The 18,442-nt window shown below is 38.0% G+C and overlaps 1 protein-coding gene across 1 annotated transcript in view; it reads left to right on the forward strand.

Annotated features, from left to right (window-relative positions):
• The window catches only part of LOC107739478 (uncharacterized), a gene marked incomplete at its 5' end in the record, with an annotated part of 19,970 nt that extends 4,863 nt beyond the window's left edge, over positions 1-15,107 (forward strand). Inside the window, 12 exons of the mRNA XM_016551606.1 lie at positions 252-389; positions 492-620; positions 732-845; positions 1,475-1,699; positions 4,454-4,591; positions 4,813-4,917; positions 5,439-5,533; positions 6,800-7,517; positions 7,601-8,047; positions 8,746-10,830; positions 11,100-11,190; positions 14,314-15,107. Coding sequence (XP_016407092.1) covers positions 252-389; positions 492-620; positions 732-845; positions 1,475-1,699; positions 4,454-4,591; positions 4,813-4,917; positions 5,439-5,533; positions 6,800-7,517; positions 7,601-8,047; positions 8,746-10,830; positions 11,100-11,190; positions 14,314-14,939 — 4,911 coding nt within the window. The remainder of the gene's footprint in view (positions 1-251; positions 390-491; positions 621-731; positions 846-1,474; positions 1,700-4,453; positions 4,592-4,812; positions 4,918-5,438; positions 5,534-6,799; positions 7,518-7,600; positions 8,048-8,745; positions 10,831-11,099; positions 11,191-14,313) is intronic.
• Between the last annotated feature and the right edge of the window lie 3,335 nt (positions 15,108-18,442).

Consider the following 18,442-nt stretch of genomic DNA (forward strand, 5'->3'; position numbering starts at 1 on the left):
GTATTAAGAATCAAGTGTATGTAAACTTTTGAACGGGGTCATTTTTATAAATTCAACTATTATTTTCTCTTGTGGACTATATGTAAACATCTTTTATGTGAAATATTGTATTCAGGTCAGTACTAAATAAATAATAACATGCATTTCGTATGATCCCTCTTATTTTTGTAAAATAATTAACATTTTGCAGATTCTGAAAGGGGGATGTAAACTTTTGACCTCAACTGTATTTGTTATTATTTTGCCACCAGGGTGTGATTATTAATAAGAGCGATGGAACTGTGACCGTCATGACAGAGAAACATGATAGCCTGACGGCCTCTGCTACTGACAATTTATCAGATGAAGAGCTGAATGTCTTGGATGACGTGGAACTAACCATTTTGACTGTGAGTAAAATTATTAGGTTCTTTTTTTACACATTGTATCTTTCTTTGTATTCAAACTTTTGTATTCAAAGCTTCATAATATACATATATTGTGTATTGAAGGTGAACGACACAAAGAAGGCCGTCCGACTCAAAAAGCTGCCTAAGACCTTTAATCAAAAAGCAAAAGGCAATGAAAATATTTCCGGCGCAAAGGACAATACATCTGGCACTACCCCTGTCAAAGACAAGGTAGTTTAGACTAGAGCCTTGTTTATTCTCAGCTGTCCTGTTGGAGATAACTTTTGTGCTCTTGGAAATTTTCACGTTCTTCTAAATGTGCATTTACGTCTTTATCTGCAGTGGAAGCCCGTGACTTCAGAAACTGGTTCTCAAGATTTGGACGTAAGCAGTGAGAAATACGAGGGGACCATTACCAAAATCGCCCCAAAGAAAAGCCAAAGTCAAGAAAAAGTGGTAGGTTTTCACCCTCCTGCAACCTGAACACAAAAAGTCTCTCATTAGAACCTGAAAATAATCTTGATAAACGATTACAGTGCAATGAATACATACTACTTATTGAGAATTTAAACTTGTCCTGAAGTTAGAATCATATAAAGAATAATGTAAGACTGTAATGATGTTTTATGACACTTTAAATCTTTAGATCCCCAAAACTGCAGGAATAGATGATAGTTTTGTATTTCCATTTATGATGTGTGAGGTAGACTTACTATAGCCTCACATTCACGAATCTTCTCTACTTTGTTGTTTGAGAACATCTGATTGGAGATGAGCACTTCTGCTCTACATCTACACATCTGTAGAGTTTTTGTTTTCTGAAGTGCTGGAACAGTTGGCTTCTAGAAATGCATGTAAAACACAATAGCTGCTCATTTAATTTATAGTTTTGAGAACATTAGAGTGTTTTTTGGAAAGTCCCCTTGAGCCCTGCATGTTGAATTGAAAGGATGCATGGATGGTTTCGTAAATATTTATAGAATCAGTGTGGGAGGTTTTAATGTAATTTTTACTCCTTGATCATGACACTATTTTTCAAAGCAGTCATGTTTTAATTATTTATGTATTTTTTTTCTTTTGAGCAGATGGACAATCAAGAGCCCACTTTGGGTCTTCTGGTCACCACAGTGGAGGGCACAGAGAAGCGCTTATCTTTTAGGTCAGGTGACGTGATCACAAAAGCCACCATGATGGTTGATGACAAGGTCCAGTTCAACATTTGTACCAACAGTGTAACTGAGGAGTGTGCCGTCAACGTAGAGATCCTGCCAGAAACATTCCAGACAGACTCTGAAGAGCAGCGCAAGATAGTAAGTGTTTTTCAGTTGTGGTCATCCATGGTGATTTGGCATTTAGGTAGTTGTACATCTGTAGAGTTTTTGTTTTCTGAAGTGCTGGAACACTTCTTTTTTGGAAAGTCCCCTTGAGCCCTGCATGTTGAATTGAAAGGATGCATGGATGGTTTCGTAAATATTTATAGAATCAGTGTGGGAGGTTTTAATGTAATTTTTACTCCTTGATCATGACACTATTTTTCAAAGCAGTCATGTTTTAATTATTTATGTATTTTTTTTCTTTTGAGCAGATGGACAATCAAGAGCCCACTTTGGGTCTTCTGGTCACCACAGTGGAGGGCACAGAGAAGCGCTTATCTTTTAGGTCAGGTGACGTGATCACAAAAGCCACCATGATGGTTGATGACAAGGTCCAGTTCAACATTTGTACCAACAGTGTAACTAAGGAGGAGTGTGCCGTCAACGTAGAGATCCTGCCAGAAACATTCCAGACAGACTCTGAAGAGCAGCGCAAGATAGTAAGTGTTTTTCAGTTGTGGTCATCCATGGTGATTTGGCATTTAGGTAGTTGTTTAGAAATAGCAGTAGTAGTAGTAGTTGAATAGCAGCTGCACCATATCTTGGTCTTAAATTGGCATTAAGCATTTAGCTTTCGAAGATGAAAATAGCCCAAGATTTGCATTGTTGCACTGTTGGTCAGTGTGGTTCTGTAGGACACGAATGACATGACCTCACAGACCATTGTGCAGTAGGTCTTCAGCATTGATGTTCTTCCTCAGACAGATTACATAGGAAATAGTTAGACATTAGTTATATGGAAAGTAGTGGCATTAATCGCAAATAAATAAGCTTGTAGGGGATGCACCAAAATGAAGAATGATAATATAATTTGCACTGCATCCACCTGGATGATGTGACAGCAGCCATATGCTGCATTCTATATATCTCGGATGTTGGAGTTGGGAATGATGTTTCAGTTCCAGTAGAGAAGCCAGGAAAAACAAAGACAGATGTGTCCATTGTTAGCAATACCAGTCGATTAAAAACAAATAAAAAGTGGTATTTCTCACAGATAACGTCATAGAATCATGTCCACAAATAGAGGTTGGATAGTACTGTGTGCACAACTGAGTTTGAGACACGGACAAACTTAAGTGCCAGTAAACAATATATTACTACAGTTTCTCTTCTGTTGATGCACTGAGCAGCCATATTTGATTCTGAAGTTGTTGTGATTCCTCCGAGATTCCGAGTCAGAATTCTGACTTGGGAGGGCGTTCCAGTTAAAAGTTCCTACTGGGAACTCGGAATTTCCACTTTCTGAGTACAAACGGAACGCAGCAATCGTGTGCTAGTGGTGACGATTAGGGCATCATTGCTGATTGAGGTCCATAGGCAGATTTGGCCAGGGTTACACCCCTCTGATCGCAGTCATTTATGCTTGCTTTAATGTCTCATGCACGAGTTCTCTCTGCTAAAACCCTTTATCCGTGAAGCTTGTTTTATTGAATTGTGCTGGCTTTAACTCTGTGAGATAACTTTTTTATTCAGTTAACTCTTTTGAAGAAATTTTTAACAGTTAAAGTTCTTGCAAAGTTTGAAATTTTCCGCATGCGTTTTTCGTATTGGTCAAAATTTGTCATGCACAGAATGTCATCGTGGCTCTGAATTGCCTAAACACCTCTAAAAATGCTTGCTACGGATGTGAAAAATGCAGAAAGTTGAAACCGATCCGAATTTTTTTATGACGGACGAAAGTTTTGGAGGGAGTGTGTAAATGTGATTGACACAACGTGAGGTTGTATTTATTTTTTACCGTGCGAAAATTTCAGATGAGAATTTCTGACTTCGGTGTGCAAGGACTTTTAAGCCAAATACAGTTTTATAATGTATAATTCAGCCATACACTTTCTCGCCGTGAAAATAGCCATAGAAGCTGGCATAGCATTAAACACAAACAAACAAACATCTCATGCATGAGACTATTGTGGTCAAAGTTTCCTGCAATTTGGTACTGAACTTCCATAATTGCAATGATATTAGCTTTTTAGTTATAGATGGTTGCTTTGAAATGCTCCAGTGCATATTTGTGTGCACTCACATCAAGTGTATCTCTTCATAATATTCTGTGTGCTTGGAGCTAGGAAATATCAGCTGAATTTGCAGTCATGTTTGATTGGTATTTCCCATAGACTTCAGGGTGATTGAAGCACATTTGTTGTCCATTTTGAATTTCACACATCAGAGCAGGTACACGTCAGGATTTTTGTCCAGTAATATGCTGCCATTTACACTATTTACAATGTAATAGATAATTTCTTGTGCATTTTTCTTCAGAGTTTCTAATATTAGAATGTAATCACTTTTAATATTTTTGGCAAAGATTTTGGCCTGTTTTCTTTTTCCAAAAATGACAGGTTTATTGCATTTTCTGTGGTTGAAGTTTTGGTGCATCCCTGCTTTTTAGCATTTGTAGAAGAATCAGATCCAGTGAGGTGCTGTGTTTTATTACAGCTAATCTTTAAGACAGGCCTGTTCCTGGAGATCTACCTACCTGCAGAGTTCAGATCCAACCCTGATCAAACACACCTGTCTGTAATTATCAGGTTCATGATCTCAATTAGCTGGTTCAGTTGTGTTTCATCAGGTTTGGAGCAGAAGTTTCCAGAGAGATAGGTCTCCAGGAACTGGACTGGGCGAAATATGTTCATTAAGGCAATTAATAACTTTACAATTTATTTTTGCTTATGACATGCTTCCATCTATTAGGGGCTTGTTGTCAAGCTGGATGATAATTTTGGGTTCATCAAGACACAACAGGACCCGCAGCTATTTTTTTACATAAGTGAAGTTATGGAGGACACCAAACTCACTTTGTCTGAGAAGGTTGAATTTACGTTAGTACCGGTAAGTTTTCAGCCGCTCATTTCAGCCGCCAACATCATGACCATTTCAGTGTTACTACAGTAACAAATTTTGTTCCTGAACCTTTTGTAACTGCTAGATTTCTCCTGCCCTGTATTTTGTTATTGAAGTTTCTGGCTTTTGCTGGAAAAGTAGAGAGTACATTTTGGATGCTGGTATGTCAGTCCAGTTCTTTGTTGATGTAATTGTTATACTATTTGAAGAGTCAAGCAGCTGAAGGGGGAAAACAAGCTGTTAGAATAAGAAGGCTGAATGAAAACGTCTTCACATCTGCACCAAAATTAGAGGCATTTGGAGTAAAAGAGAAGGTGCAGTACATAACTTTTATTTCATTGTAAGATTTATATACTAGGACTTGCACAGATACTTGTTTTTGCTAGTTGTCCAAAAATTAGTTGGTGGGTCAATACCTATTGAATCACAATACACTGCAGAATCAGTGGTCAAACATGTCCCACTTGCTTAGTTTATTTAGGGTCGACTGTAATGTGATTTTATTAACGCTTAGGATTATTATTTTGTTTTTTTTACCTTTTTCTTAATTATGAAAATATTTATCCGTGACAGATAATGAATGATATGCAGAAACACTGGGACACAGTTGTGCTTATTCTATGTATGGAATAAGTTGCATTAAAATCATGAGATCCACTACTAGTTGGCAAAGATCCAATGCCTGCATTGCAGAATAATGACTAGTAATAACTAGAACCAATCAACTAGTCAGTGCAACCCCTAGTTTATACAATAAATTATCAATTTAGTCATTTTCCATGGGTTGGTTGATCCCTAAATGTGGATTCTGCCACATTTGCTTGGCTGCCTGCAGAAGAAAATGACTATCAAATTGCTGAAGGATCCAAAAGACCAAATCAAGGAGGGGGTCAAAACAGAGGACAAAGTCAGTGAATCAGTGGATGTAGAGTAAGTAAATCATGAGTAAGTAGGTCAGTCTATTAGTTAAATGTGCAGATGTTCTTCAAAAATTCCATTGGCGCATCATTACGTTTGACAGTAAGTCTGAGAGTAAAACACAAAGTCTTCTTTTTGTCATAGGTTGAAGTGAGATGTTTTGTCACAATGCGAAAATGTGCTCCAATACTATTCACATGGAGTACAGCAGTTACTTTTATCCACCTTTGGGAGTACTTGCAGCAAAAATAAAAAATGGAAGTAAAACTTAAAGGTGCGGTATGTATTTTTGCGGCATGTATAATTAACGGTTGAAATGAGTATTGCAGTCTAAATTCAAAACTCGATGCTCACGTGGGTTGCCAAGTGCAACATAGAACAAGCTCAACCAACAATGTTAGGCAATGAGCCTTACACTGTAAGTTGACGAGTTGATTTATCTGCTTTTTAATATTCTTCTGGTCATAGAGCTTTTTAGTTGGATTTTGAGGCTTTTTAGGTCGGGTAGAATCTGTGATCTCTGACCCAGTTCGTTTGCTGACTTCTATGGTGTTCTCCACCAAATGGCAACCCTAGGGTGTCGAAATACTATTGGGTGAATTGGCAGTGAGTGGAATCACATAGACCAAAACAAAAACAGATATTCAGACACGGAAAGCACATTTCAAAGTATAATAACTGGCTGTAGTGTTATTTGAAGAAACAAGTATGTGAACTTAGCATGTTTCCTAAATATTTGCAAACACATTATTGCATTTTTATGCTTTAGTACAGTTAAAAAAAATACATACAGCACCTTTTAAGTAATTTGGTTTCATGAATACAGTATGGCTGACAGAAACCGAGTAGTTAAATTTAGTTTAAATAAAAAACATTGCTAAAATAAATCTTATGTTGTCAAGCTCCTGCAATGTGATAATATAGAAACATAATGTAAATATCAATATATAATGATGATAGTTATAATTTAATATATATAGTGTTACTTCAATAATACATCTTGAGTCTTTGCCATTAAGAATGATGTGTACAAACATTTGATTAAAATGCTTGTCATTTGTAAAAATTCACACTTGTTATATAGTTATGTATTTTTGTTGTAATTAAAACTTCTTGTACAAGTTATCCATAAACAATGTATTTTAATTTATTTTTTCAGCACAAATCTTTTTTTTTTTTATGGAGGAAGTATTATGTTGTCTTAAAATGTTAAACATGTTTCAACATGTAATATATTTTTATGAAACTTTTTTTTGTTAACAATTTCTTGATCTTTAGCAAGCCAAACAAGGGAAAAGACAAGACTTTACCATATATGTTATCTGCAAAAGATCTGAAGAAGGAAAGTGTCATTAAACAAGAAAGCACTAAAGGTGATAGAGTACGGAGCAGAAGCAGGGAGAATAGTCGACGTCGGTATAGTCGGAGCAGAAGCAGAGAAAGTGGTCGACGCAAATATAGTCGCAGCAGGAGCAGAAGCCGGAGCCGAGAGAGAAGTAGGAGCTACTACAGAAGGCACAGAAGTTCCAGCCGTGAGAGGAGGGACAGCCGATACAGATTCAAACGCAGCCGCAGTCGGAGCAAAGAACGCGGAGAGAGATCCCGACGGAGTCGCAGCAGAAGCAGAGAAAGGAGCAGTCAGAGTGCTAGGAAGAGAAGCCGCAGCCCTGCCGACAAATATGATCACTATGCGAAACAAAGCAGCATTAAAGATCCAAGCGACAAAAAGAAAGTTAAAAACCCTAACAGTGTAGAGGATGAACTATTGAGAAAAAGGAGAGAGCTAATGGAACTCAACGAGCTGATTGCACGTAAGAAAGCTATTGTTGCTATGGAGCACAATGCAAAGAAAATTGAACCTGAGGATGGAAAAAGTGGAGTTACAACATTTGATTATGAGCATGTGCATCGTGAAAACATTTGGATGCCTGACCTAAAACCAGTGAAGTCCATCTTGAAGAAACAGTCTGAACCTCACACGGATTCTCAATCTCAGGTTTGTTTCTACATGGGCTGCTCAGGTTTTGTTTCATATTTTATTTTCTCTTGCCTATCTCACTGTCTCTTATCTTCTCTAAGGCGTCTGCAAGCAAGGAAACTGCTGCTCCTTTTGTAAAGAGTGAAAGTCAAGAGATGCAAATAGGATACCACCAACAGACTTGTGCTTTTGGCTCAAATACACCTGGCTACTCAACATTTGAAAGTATTGCTGAGAGGACTTTGACCACTGCAGGGTCTGAAAAGACATCTCTAACTCAGATTCAGGATCCAAAATTGGTGAGAAAAAAGAAGCAATTAGAAGATCTCAGTGAGTCAATAGCACGCAAAAGAGCGATAATTGCCTTGGAACAGAAGGTCAAAGTTGTTCGGGAAATGCCTGAAATGGAAGCAGAATACAAGTTTGACTCGCACACAGAGGACCAATTTGTAATGTCTAAAGGGAACTTATGGAGCTCCGAATTAAAACCTGATATTCAACCGAAAAAGTCAATTTTGAAGAAACGCTCAGAGATTGTAACATCTCAGGTTTGTTCATTGTAAAATATATTATATGGATTAGCTCTCCTTGGTGGAAAAAACAGCTTAAGGTGGTGAAACTGGTTTTTCAAACATGGTAGCTAAGTAGTTGCTGGTAGTTGGCTCGATTATGAACCCCACCAGCTATGGTGGTCTACCATGTCTGATTTTGACCAAGGTTGACCCATCCATCTACAGTCCTTCGAACTGATCATAAAATGGCTAGTTTGGACCATCTAGAAACCATATCGAACCAGTTACCACCTGAAGCTGGTTTTAGCTGAATGTCCCAGCAAGACTATAAAAATACTATTTAAAAAAAAATAATAAAAAATAAAAAAAAACTTTTCCACCATCTAACTGAACAGTTCTGAGCATGGTGAGTATGGTATCAGCAGCATTTCCAACACTGTTCATTATGGTACATTTACCACACTTCTCAGCATGGTTAGTGTATCGAACTCTTTACAGGAGAACAGTGTTGATGTAAATGCTTTAGCAACTCACGATTGGTCACATACACCATAATGGAAACTGAATCCATGTCATCGTGCCTGGATTGATACAGAACTAATTCATGAACAGTAAACTTTCAGATCAATGGTGGAAAAGTGCTATTGGAAGCCAAAGTGTGCAAAATGTTTTAAGAAAAGCTACTTGTCACTACAGTAGTTTGTGAAAAAATTATTTGTATTTTTGCTTTGCAGAGTGACAAGACCTCAGTTGATGAATATGGTCAACCAAGTCAGGATGATTCTTCCTTTACAAAACCGACTTCTCAGAAGACAGCAACTTTGCCATTGAACAGGTCCTCAAATCCACAACCCATTCATCCCGGTATGTTGGGATTATTCAACCGGATCATGAATGCTTCTTCAGCAGCCTCACAAATGACTGAAACACCCCCTTTTAACAAGCCAGTTATCCCACAGTCACTCACTAAGGCGTCTAGTTCAAGGTCTTTGCATGACCAGAAATCTTCGAGTCTGTCTAAAGGTAGCAATTCTCAGAATGACCAACACAGGGCATCATCTCGCCTGCCTCATGACCATCCCCCGAGCAGTAACCCTTCTACGAGTCAGACTTCAACATCAGATCCAAAGCGCAATCTTTCAACTCAAATGGAGCGCTTCCTTAGTGCTCTCAACAAGGCTGACACCAGTGTTGTTAACTCTTTGTTTCAAGAGGCTAGAAAGGATCTGACTTTAATAAACGCCCAGAAACCCACTCAACTTCAATTAGATAGAAACATACCCTTCATGGATGAGATATATGATCCTTTTAAAGAAGAGGAAGACCGTGACCAGCCTTCCCTAATAGGAAAACAATCTGGCCAAGAACGAGTGAAGACTGAAACCCGTTTGAATGACCCCAGCAAAGATGACCTCCTGCCTCATGAAAGAGCTGTTCAGGACGGTAGTGGCTTTTCTCGGCTTGTTGGAATGAAGTATGGTGTAGACCCTACTGCAAAAGCTGAGAAGAAGAGTCCATATGGGCATCCGATGGTGTCAGAAAGCTGGAGTCCCCTTAAAGAGGATCCAAATCCGTTCTCTGAGCAGTGGAATCAGTATGAACAGGACACTGATTTGTATGCAACAGAACACAAACATTACACAGATGAACACAGTGTATATCGGGAGCGTAGTCAGTCTGTTGAGTACCAGAAAGTCAGTCCAAATGTTCAGCACTCTTACGTAGAGGACAGAGAGATGCCTGATAGTAAGTTTGACAAAAGCTTAGCTCGTCAGGAGTCTGAAGAAAGCAGTGAAGATAAAAACAGAAAGTCAGAGAACTTTGAAAAAATTCAGAGTCTTCTTCAAACAATCGGACTTCATCTAGACACAGCAGAGGTTAGCAAATTAGCAGACAGGACGCAAGAGCGGTTGTATGGTAAGACAAAAAAAACTCATAGTGCGCCTACTCACTCCTTTGAACAAAAAAGGGAGCAATCAGTGAGTCAACCTGAGCAAAGGGGTAGTGGTAGTAGGGCAGATTCCACAGACTCTGAAGGCTTCCGATCTGTATCCCCAGCTCAGTCCTCAAATCGTAAGGTTTACATGAGTTATAAGGACTCTGTAAAATACAAAGACCAGCACAAAGTGGAAGATGTAGACCTAACTAGCATTAAGAGAACTGTAGTGAATTTGAAACCACCAACCGACAAACAAGATCCTTGCGAACCCGAGCCTACCGCAGTTTCTAAAGCTTCGTACCAACCAATGACCATTGTAACCACAGTTCAGCCTGCCACTTCCCAGTATGCCCAAAATTCCACCATTTCCACCTTTTCAGCTTCACAATATTCTCAATATCAAAGTAGTGATCAACATGTTTGGGGTTCTGTGGCCCCTGGTCTGTACCCTTATGGCACTTTACCTCCATCCCCTTATGCTATGGGTCACCAAGCTATGGTGCCACATATGTCTGCTTATAGTTCATACACTGCACAAATGGCCAGTCCATATTATGGACCTCCTCCACTCTCCATGCCACATCCCTATGGTCCTCCACCTATCCCCAACCCTCTCCACTTCTCCACAATGGCCTCTGCTTACTGTACCCAAGCGGCTAGTCAAATCCCAACTGAATCTATAAAAACAAAGCCTGTTAGGTGCCTCAAAACAATAGAAACAGTCCAAACAGTTCCAACAGATAAAGCAGGGCCTGCCAGCACACTTGTTACCATACAACCTAAAGAGGACAGTAAAGAAAAACAAACTTCGGAGGAAGCCAAGAACATACAGGTTGCTACCATAACAGAAGATGACATCAAGGCTAAGCAGAAGAAACGGGTATGACATCTTTCTTCAAACTTCTCACATGTGGAATCTTTTGTTCAGTGGTTCTTAATATCGATGTTATACTTAAATTTATACTCATGTCATACTTTGTAATTCTGTGATGTGGCAAATATCAGAAGCTGTCCAAGGACAATGTTGCTGTGAGCTTATTGTCTTCAGCTTATAAGTGCATCTGTAATGTTCTAAACCTGTGATAAATCTACTGATTGTTTTAGCACATTTTTGTCAGTTTTGTTCTTATATAATTGTGCTCTGGGCAGCTTGAACAGTTTAACCAGAGAATGAAGCTGAAGAAAGAGCAGCAAATGGAAGCCCAGCGTTCACGTGGACAAAATCGGAATTCAGCTCCAGGTATTATTATTTCCAGAGTCTTTAGGTTCAGGCATTTATTGGCTTCAGGTGCAATTGCCTGTTTAGTTTGCTTATTCTTTTACCTTGCAAACAGGATTATTGCCAAAATTTTACAATATTTGTTTCCAAGAAAAAAGTGATTCAGTTAGCTCTCAGATCATAATAGGGACGATAAGGATCATGATTTAGCTTTAGAAAGAAACCTAGTCCTTTGTCACGAGATGAGGAAACAGCATTTTAGGATTAATGGGTTATTTTTGAATAGCAGACCTTAAAATTAAAATCTAGATTAATTTGTGAAGACAGTGGTAATAGTTTTTAAATTGTGATTTTATGTTCTAAAGTATTGCATTTATTAGAGAGCAAGCTCGAAACTTACGCATGTCTGCACTGGATGTGTAAAACTTGGGTTTTATTAAAAGTAGATTTGTTGCAATATGTTCAGTGGTGCGGTCTACACAACGAAAGTGTCCATTACCGTATCTACAGCATTACAGTATTTTCCATTGACCAGTTTCTTCTCCTTTGACATATTGTAGATCTGTTCCTGACACTATATTTTTCACTTTATTTAAAATTTCATTATAGTGTCTGTATGTTCAGACATACATTGGAGATCAAAATGAGAGGTCACGCTATAAATACTTTTCTGAAATATTGTTAATCTTCATCGCTCAAAATTTGTAGGAATATTAGCTTTAGGTATACCACTGTTCTACTAACGTTTGACAATATAATTTTTTTACAATTTTTATCAGCAATTTTTATTGTGGAAAACACTGATCAAAATTAGAGAACAGTAACCCCTGTAGCACGAAAGGAGATTACAACAAAAATTTTGGAGGGTTACTGCTGTCAGAAATTGGTAGGAAGTGTAGAGGCCCTTGCTTTGAATGACTTCAGCACATCTGCGGCCGCAGGACATCACTTGTCTCTCACACTGCGCTGGTGTGATCTTGGTCCACTCTTCTTCCAGTCTCTTCCACAGTTCGATGACTGTAGTGAGTTTCTTAGCCATAACTTTGTGACCAAGGATTTTCCAGAGATTTTCAATTGGGTTTTGACCAGGTCTCTGGCCCAGCCATTTCATTATTTCAATGTTCTCAGCTTCAAGGAACTGCTTTACCCGTTTTGCTGTGTGACAGGGGCATTGTCCTGCATGAAAATTGCAGGCTGATTGAAAGATGCTTGCAGGGAAGGAACTGCATTTTGCTGAAGGAGGCTCTGATAAACATTTGCATTCACCTTACATCTAGCTGTATAAGAGGCCCAACTCCTGCTACAGAAAACATCCCTCAAACCATTACACGTCCTCCTCCACCTTTCACTGACTTAACACACTTTGGGCTTCAGTCTTTCCACAGTTTGATGCCAAACAAAATGTTTCCCATCTGACCCAAATAAATTAAACTTGCTCACATCTCTAAAGTGAACTTTGGACCAGTTTTCCTCTGTCCACAAAACATGCTTCTCCACAAAGGTGAGCTTAGCCTTGTAATTCTTTCTGCTGATGAGAGGCCTTGTCACTGCAGGGTGCACTTTCAGGCTGACTTCTCTTAAACATGCCGAGACAGAGCCTTACCCTGTTCAGAGCTGAACTGTCAAGCAATTCCAGCTGCAGTGTTGAACCGATTCCGCATTGAGATTCTCCGCATTATCCTGTCCTTTCATGCATTTGTCTGACGACCAGTCTTTTTGGGGGATTTTGAATTAATGTCATTATAAACCTGCAATATTTGAGAAATAACAGATTTGGAATGACCAGCTTCTCTTGCAGTGGCTGAAAGGGTCATCCCTTTGGCCTTCATCTGGACCGCCTCCTTTTGCAGGGTTTCAGTCAACTTGACCTGCTATCTTGCAATCTCTGGAATGCTGCCAGTTAAAATGGGTTTGTCAAACAATTAATGAAATTAGCACCAGGTGCCAGATTAACACCAATAACAGATCTTTTTCAAATATCTCATTTAAGTTTTTTATACTGTGTGCTTCAGAATACACTTGCTTGCTTACACTCCATAATGCGTAAAAACTGCCCTTCTACCCCTGTTAGGATAACTTCAAATAGGACTTAGCAGTGACCTTGAAATGTAGGAAATTTTAGGTTGTTCTCTAATTTTGATCTCCACTGTAAATCTTACTTTATTTGAACTGTTAAGTTGCAGTCACATTTACTGTTACTTTGTTAATTATCGCCTTGCAAAAACCAGTAATTTCATTTGGTATCCAAATGCGAAAGATTTCCCCACTCTAATACATCGGGTTGACCAACAGAAAGCTGCTTAGTTTAAAGTGACTTCTGTGTGAACTGTGCTTCATACATCTATACCAGGGGTGGCAAACTCCAGTCCTGGAGAGCCGCAGAGCTCAGCTCCAACCCTAATAAAAACTCACCTGCCTGTAGCTTCCTAGTAACCCTTCAGACCTTGATTAGCTTGTTCAGGTGTGTTTGATTAGGGTTGAAGCAAAACTCTGCAGGGCTGCGGCTCTCCAGGACCGACGTTCGCCACCCCTGATCTATACTATGGATAATAGACAACTGACTTTTTTGCTTGCGAAATTTCATAGAAATGTTACTACTGTGAACACACCTTTAATTAGTGGTTGTGGTTAATTGAGTTGTGGTTTGCTTCTATGCATAGGTAGATGCAATTATAGCAAAAGTAGCATAATGTAAAATTGAGTGCTTTTCTAACATAACTGGTGCTAAATCAATTTTGAAACCACTGGATTTCTGTAGAAAATAAGGGTGTAGTTGGGGCATCAGCTTCAACGCCGCTAGTTTAGACAGTCTTAAGTCAACTCAATGCCAGTCGCTTTCAGTGTAGACATGCGTTCTCACAAAATAATAGATGCAGATCAGATGGTAGTTGAGATCAGTCTTACTTTTAGTCCATTTTATTCTTTGTTAGATGAGGCTTGTCAGGATTAGGATCAGGTCTTTTGTGATAAACATGAATGAATGAATGATGCATTTTATATAGCACTTTGTGTATTGCTGTACACCCAAATAAACATCACTTTGTAGGTCCTGAAATGATGTTAGATTAAGGACCATCAAACACTTTTTCATGTGGCCAAGCCTGTCGAGGTTAATGCACACCCTATATTGTAACATATTTACAGGTAAAAGTACCCCCAATGAGATAAAGAATGTGTGGATATGTGGCCACTCTCTTGTGTTTTGGGCTGAGAAGAGGGCTACTTCTCCTGAGTATGGAGTGCAGTTGGGCATGCACCCAGACTCAGTGCGCATCTGGTGGAAGGGCGTGCAGGGCATGACGTGGCAACAGCTTGTACCTTTGCTGCTCCAGCTCAAAGACAACTGGCCCAAACCTGATGTGCTTATAATCCACTTGGGTGGAAATGACATAAGCACAACTGATCCAGAGGCCTTTATTAAGACTGTGAAGAAAGACATGACCTCACTGAAGAGCATATTCCCCGAATGCCTGCTGGTGTGGTCCAGCATCCTTTCACGGCAGACCTGGAGGGGCACAGAAGACAGCAAAGAAATGGACATTATCCGTATGGCCATTAATGAGAGCATATGTGGAATTATGACAGAACTTGGTGGCTCTACATTGAGCGACAGCAACATAAGGCCAAGTTTGGGACTCTACAGACCAGATGGGGTTCATCTATCGGGGAAGGGTATTGATACCTTCAATCTAAACCTGCAGGCTTTTCTGGAGAAATGGGAGAGTGAGACTAACAAGACAGAGACAGAGACATCTGACCCATCAGTTTGAGATGAGGACATTCCAGAAATGGTCATTTGTTTTGTTTAGCAACTTGTACAGTGCCATTTCTTTCTTGTGTATCATTTGTTGCTGTTGTTTTGTTACTTCAAAATCGATTGTAATACAACCCATGTAGAATGAAAGCAGATTTGTTTTCTGTCACAAAAAGTATTTTGCAAGAATTTTAGATTTTAGTTTTTACTTGTTCTGTTTTATAAATTCAGTTTAATAACAAATAAAAACAAGAACATTTAAAATATTCAAATTTAATACGGAATAAACTTTTCTTTATAATTTGAGATCTCGTGTATGATACAAAGAATGTTCTTCACACCCTACTTGCATGTTTTAAGTGTGTTTACATCACAAAGCATCAGCTTCATTGAGTGGTTTTTTTCTGTCATTAAATCGGATCCACAAATCAGCACAGGAAATGGCCAAAAGTCTTCAGATCCAATCTGGGTATGCTAGTAAGTCTCTCAATAGTGCCAATGATTTCTAATTTTCTAGAGCAGTGAAAAAGAAATCGGGGCATTTCTTCTGTATCAATGACTGTATTTGTGTGTAAAATCTATTATTCTTGTTGAGCTGCAATGGTATTTGCGTTCCACCATAAAGAGTGTAAATACCTATGAAAGAATACTTCATTGGAGAAGCTGCCTGGAGTCCACTTAGTCATGGAACCAAAGCGACTTCCTAAAAAAATGCACACTACTTTGCAGAATATATAAAAAATAGCATGGGTTACGTGATTTTCTAAAACGTGATTGGCTACACTCATCTTGGCAAATCATTTCCTGCTGTTAATCACTTCCCAAAAGTCTAGACTGCCTAATCATAAGAAATGGCTGTAACATTATTCCATTTTCTATAGTGACTGTTGTTAGATGTACGTTTTTTTGCTAGAACATGTACAGAAAATATTAGCTAATGTTATTGCATTGGACTAAAACTTACTGACTTTGCTCACACCGTGTCTCCCCCCCCTCGCTACACTTGTGGTGTTCCTGGTCAAAAAAGTCTGGCCGACGACAAATAGCGTATACATTTCTTGTCATGCCATATTTGACCAAATATTGGATTAAAGTCGATTTTTTTTGTCAACTTTTCTCAGATCAGCCACTCACAACCCATTAGTCCCAAAAAGAAATGCAAAACCTGTGCTAATTAAAACAAGTTCACAAAAAGATTAAATCCAAGTTTTGGTTATATGATTGCATAATGAGAGTTTTACCAGCAATCTTTAAAAGGCCAGTCATTTTTAACTGGGAACACCAAATTAGAAGGATTTTCAGCACAGCACAAGGGTTAAAAACATAAAACAGTAAATGAGTGAACTAATAAAAGAACCATAAGAATTTCCATCTCCCATTAAAAAAAACCACACACATTCACTATACTTTCAAAGAAAACAGTTGGCTCTCAATCAAAGAATTTCCATCACGCTGTGTGAGGAGTTTGCACAGCCTGCTTCTTTTCTCTTGATGTTCTGACAGTCAAATCTCAGTTTGTAGTTGTTGAAGTCCATATTTTCCTAACAACTTCCCTGGTACCGTTCAGTTTTGATGTGATCTACATGCATGTTAATCTTTCTTTGTATGTCCCTCTGTGTCTCTGCTGCTTCTTCCTCGCAAATGTAATCAGTTTGATGTCTAGTGGTTGCTAATGTAGGCCTGGAGAATGCCAATGGTCAAGAATCAGTAAGAGGGAACACTCACTGGGAAATTCTCCAGGTAAGTGGTTATTGTTGCTTGCTAAATGTCATTTGAATTTGTAGATGTTTCATACAATAATGGAAACTAGAGACATTTATAGCACCCAGACATCACATTTTAAACTGCAGGTACATTTTTGAGCCTTTGTTGTAAATCCGTAAGAGTTAAACTATACAGTGTATACAGTATATCCATGATAATGGAAAACTTGAGTATACATTTATATTTACTAATTAATTCATTTATATATTTATGCTATTCCAGCCCTTGAAACATCATAGAAAGTAACACAATCACATTTCTATGGAGTGCGTCAAAAGTCATGGAAATTAATTGGTCAAAATGAGTTTAAACAATATCTTTATAAGAGTGAACCAGGAACCTCCAACTGACACTGAAGCAGAGACGGGAAAATGACAGCATCAGGGCATGAAGGCAATTATTTGCTGATATGTTCACCCAAAATCTCTAACGTGCCCTAAAATAAAGTCTGATTAAGTGAATTGGTTCAGTGTGAAGAACGCACGTCCTTCTAGAATCTAGACTTTGCATGTGTGCCTCAGATGTAGGCTAGTTTAAATGCAGGACATGTCTAGAGGGTCTCATTCATTCAAGTCATTATAGATCGCATGGTTTTCTTTTCATACAAATGAATTTCAGGATCAGATGAGGTAAGGAACAGCGAGTAACCCCTGCAATGCCAGATCTGATGAGAAGTGTTTCTACTCCAGACCTGGATTCATCAGATATGTTTTGAGAGTTTTGCTTGGTGATTGGAATTATATCTGTGTTTTAGCGTGATAGCAAATCTATTGTCTTTCTTCCTATTTTGAGAAGAAGCATTTGCTTATATTGGAAAATGTAAAGAGTTGTATGAAAATGTCAAATAAAAGCATCCCTAAATGTTATGTACCTTGTACCTGCTTTTTAGACTTATTCAGTGTTTTTAAATCTGATCTCAAAACTTTTGATGAATAGCTACTCTGTTTTTAATTTTGGCATTTCATCTGAATGTCAGTCGAAACAGTTTTGTGGTTAATTTATATAATTTAGTTTCTCTGAGAAAAAGAGAAAAAAAAACTACAGATTCCATTATGTTGGATTTTAAAGTTTTTTTTGTTAATGAGGGATCTCATATACAATAGTGCTTTTAAAATTTTATTTTAATGTAAAAGGATAAAATTAGATGCCCCAACCCAGAATCCACACATAAGGACCCAACTGGCATGTTGTTACTTAAATGTAATACTTATTAGGGGTTATTATATTCAGTATTTTCATGACTTGCATGTATTTCAGACATCTTCACTTTTCATTAAAACCTATAGGCTAATTAATTGAAATCATTCAAGTTGCATTCTATATTATGACATATGGGCAATTAAATTCATATCCTTGTTTATAAGTCATACAATAATTGTACCATTCCTTACTTTTACTGGGATTCATTACTTTTACTTCGTCATTGGTTATTCAATTATTCATCTTAATTGTCAAAACTATTTTAAATAGAATATTTGATTTAGCATTTTACATTAATGACATTTTTTTAAAATATATATATCGATAATAATTATATCAAAAGTCATTTTCCAATAAATTAATAAAAAATCAAATCTAAACATCATTCTAATATGCCGATAGGCTGCTCAAGAAACACTTATTATTATCACTTTTGAAAACAGTTGTGTTGCTTAATATTTTTGTGGAAAACGTTTAAATTTTTTCAGGAATCTTTGATTAATCGAAAGTTCAAAAGAACTTTATTTGAAATATAAAGCGTTTTAACATGATACA

Source organism: Sinocyclocheilus rhinocerous, unplaced genomic scaffold, assembly GCF_001515625.1.
Source record: "Sinocyclocheilus rhinocerous isolate Xijiao unplaced genomic scaffold, SAMN03320098_v1.1 scaffold345, whole genome shotgun sequence".
Classification (NCBI taxonomy): Eukaryota; Metazoa; Chordata; class Actinopteri; order Cypriniformes; family Cyprinidae; genus Sinocyclocheilus; species Sinocyclocheilus rhinocerous.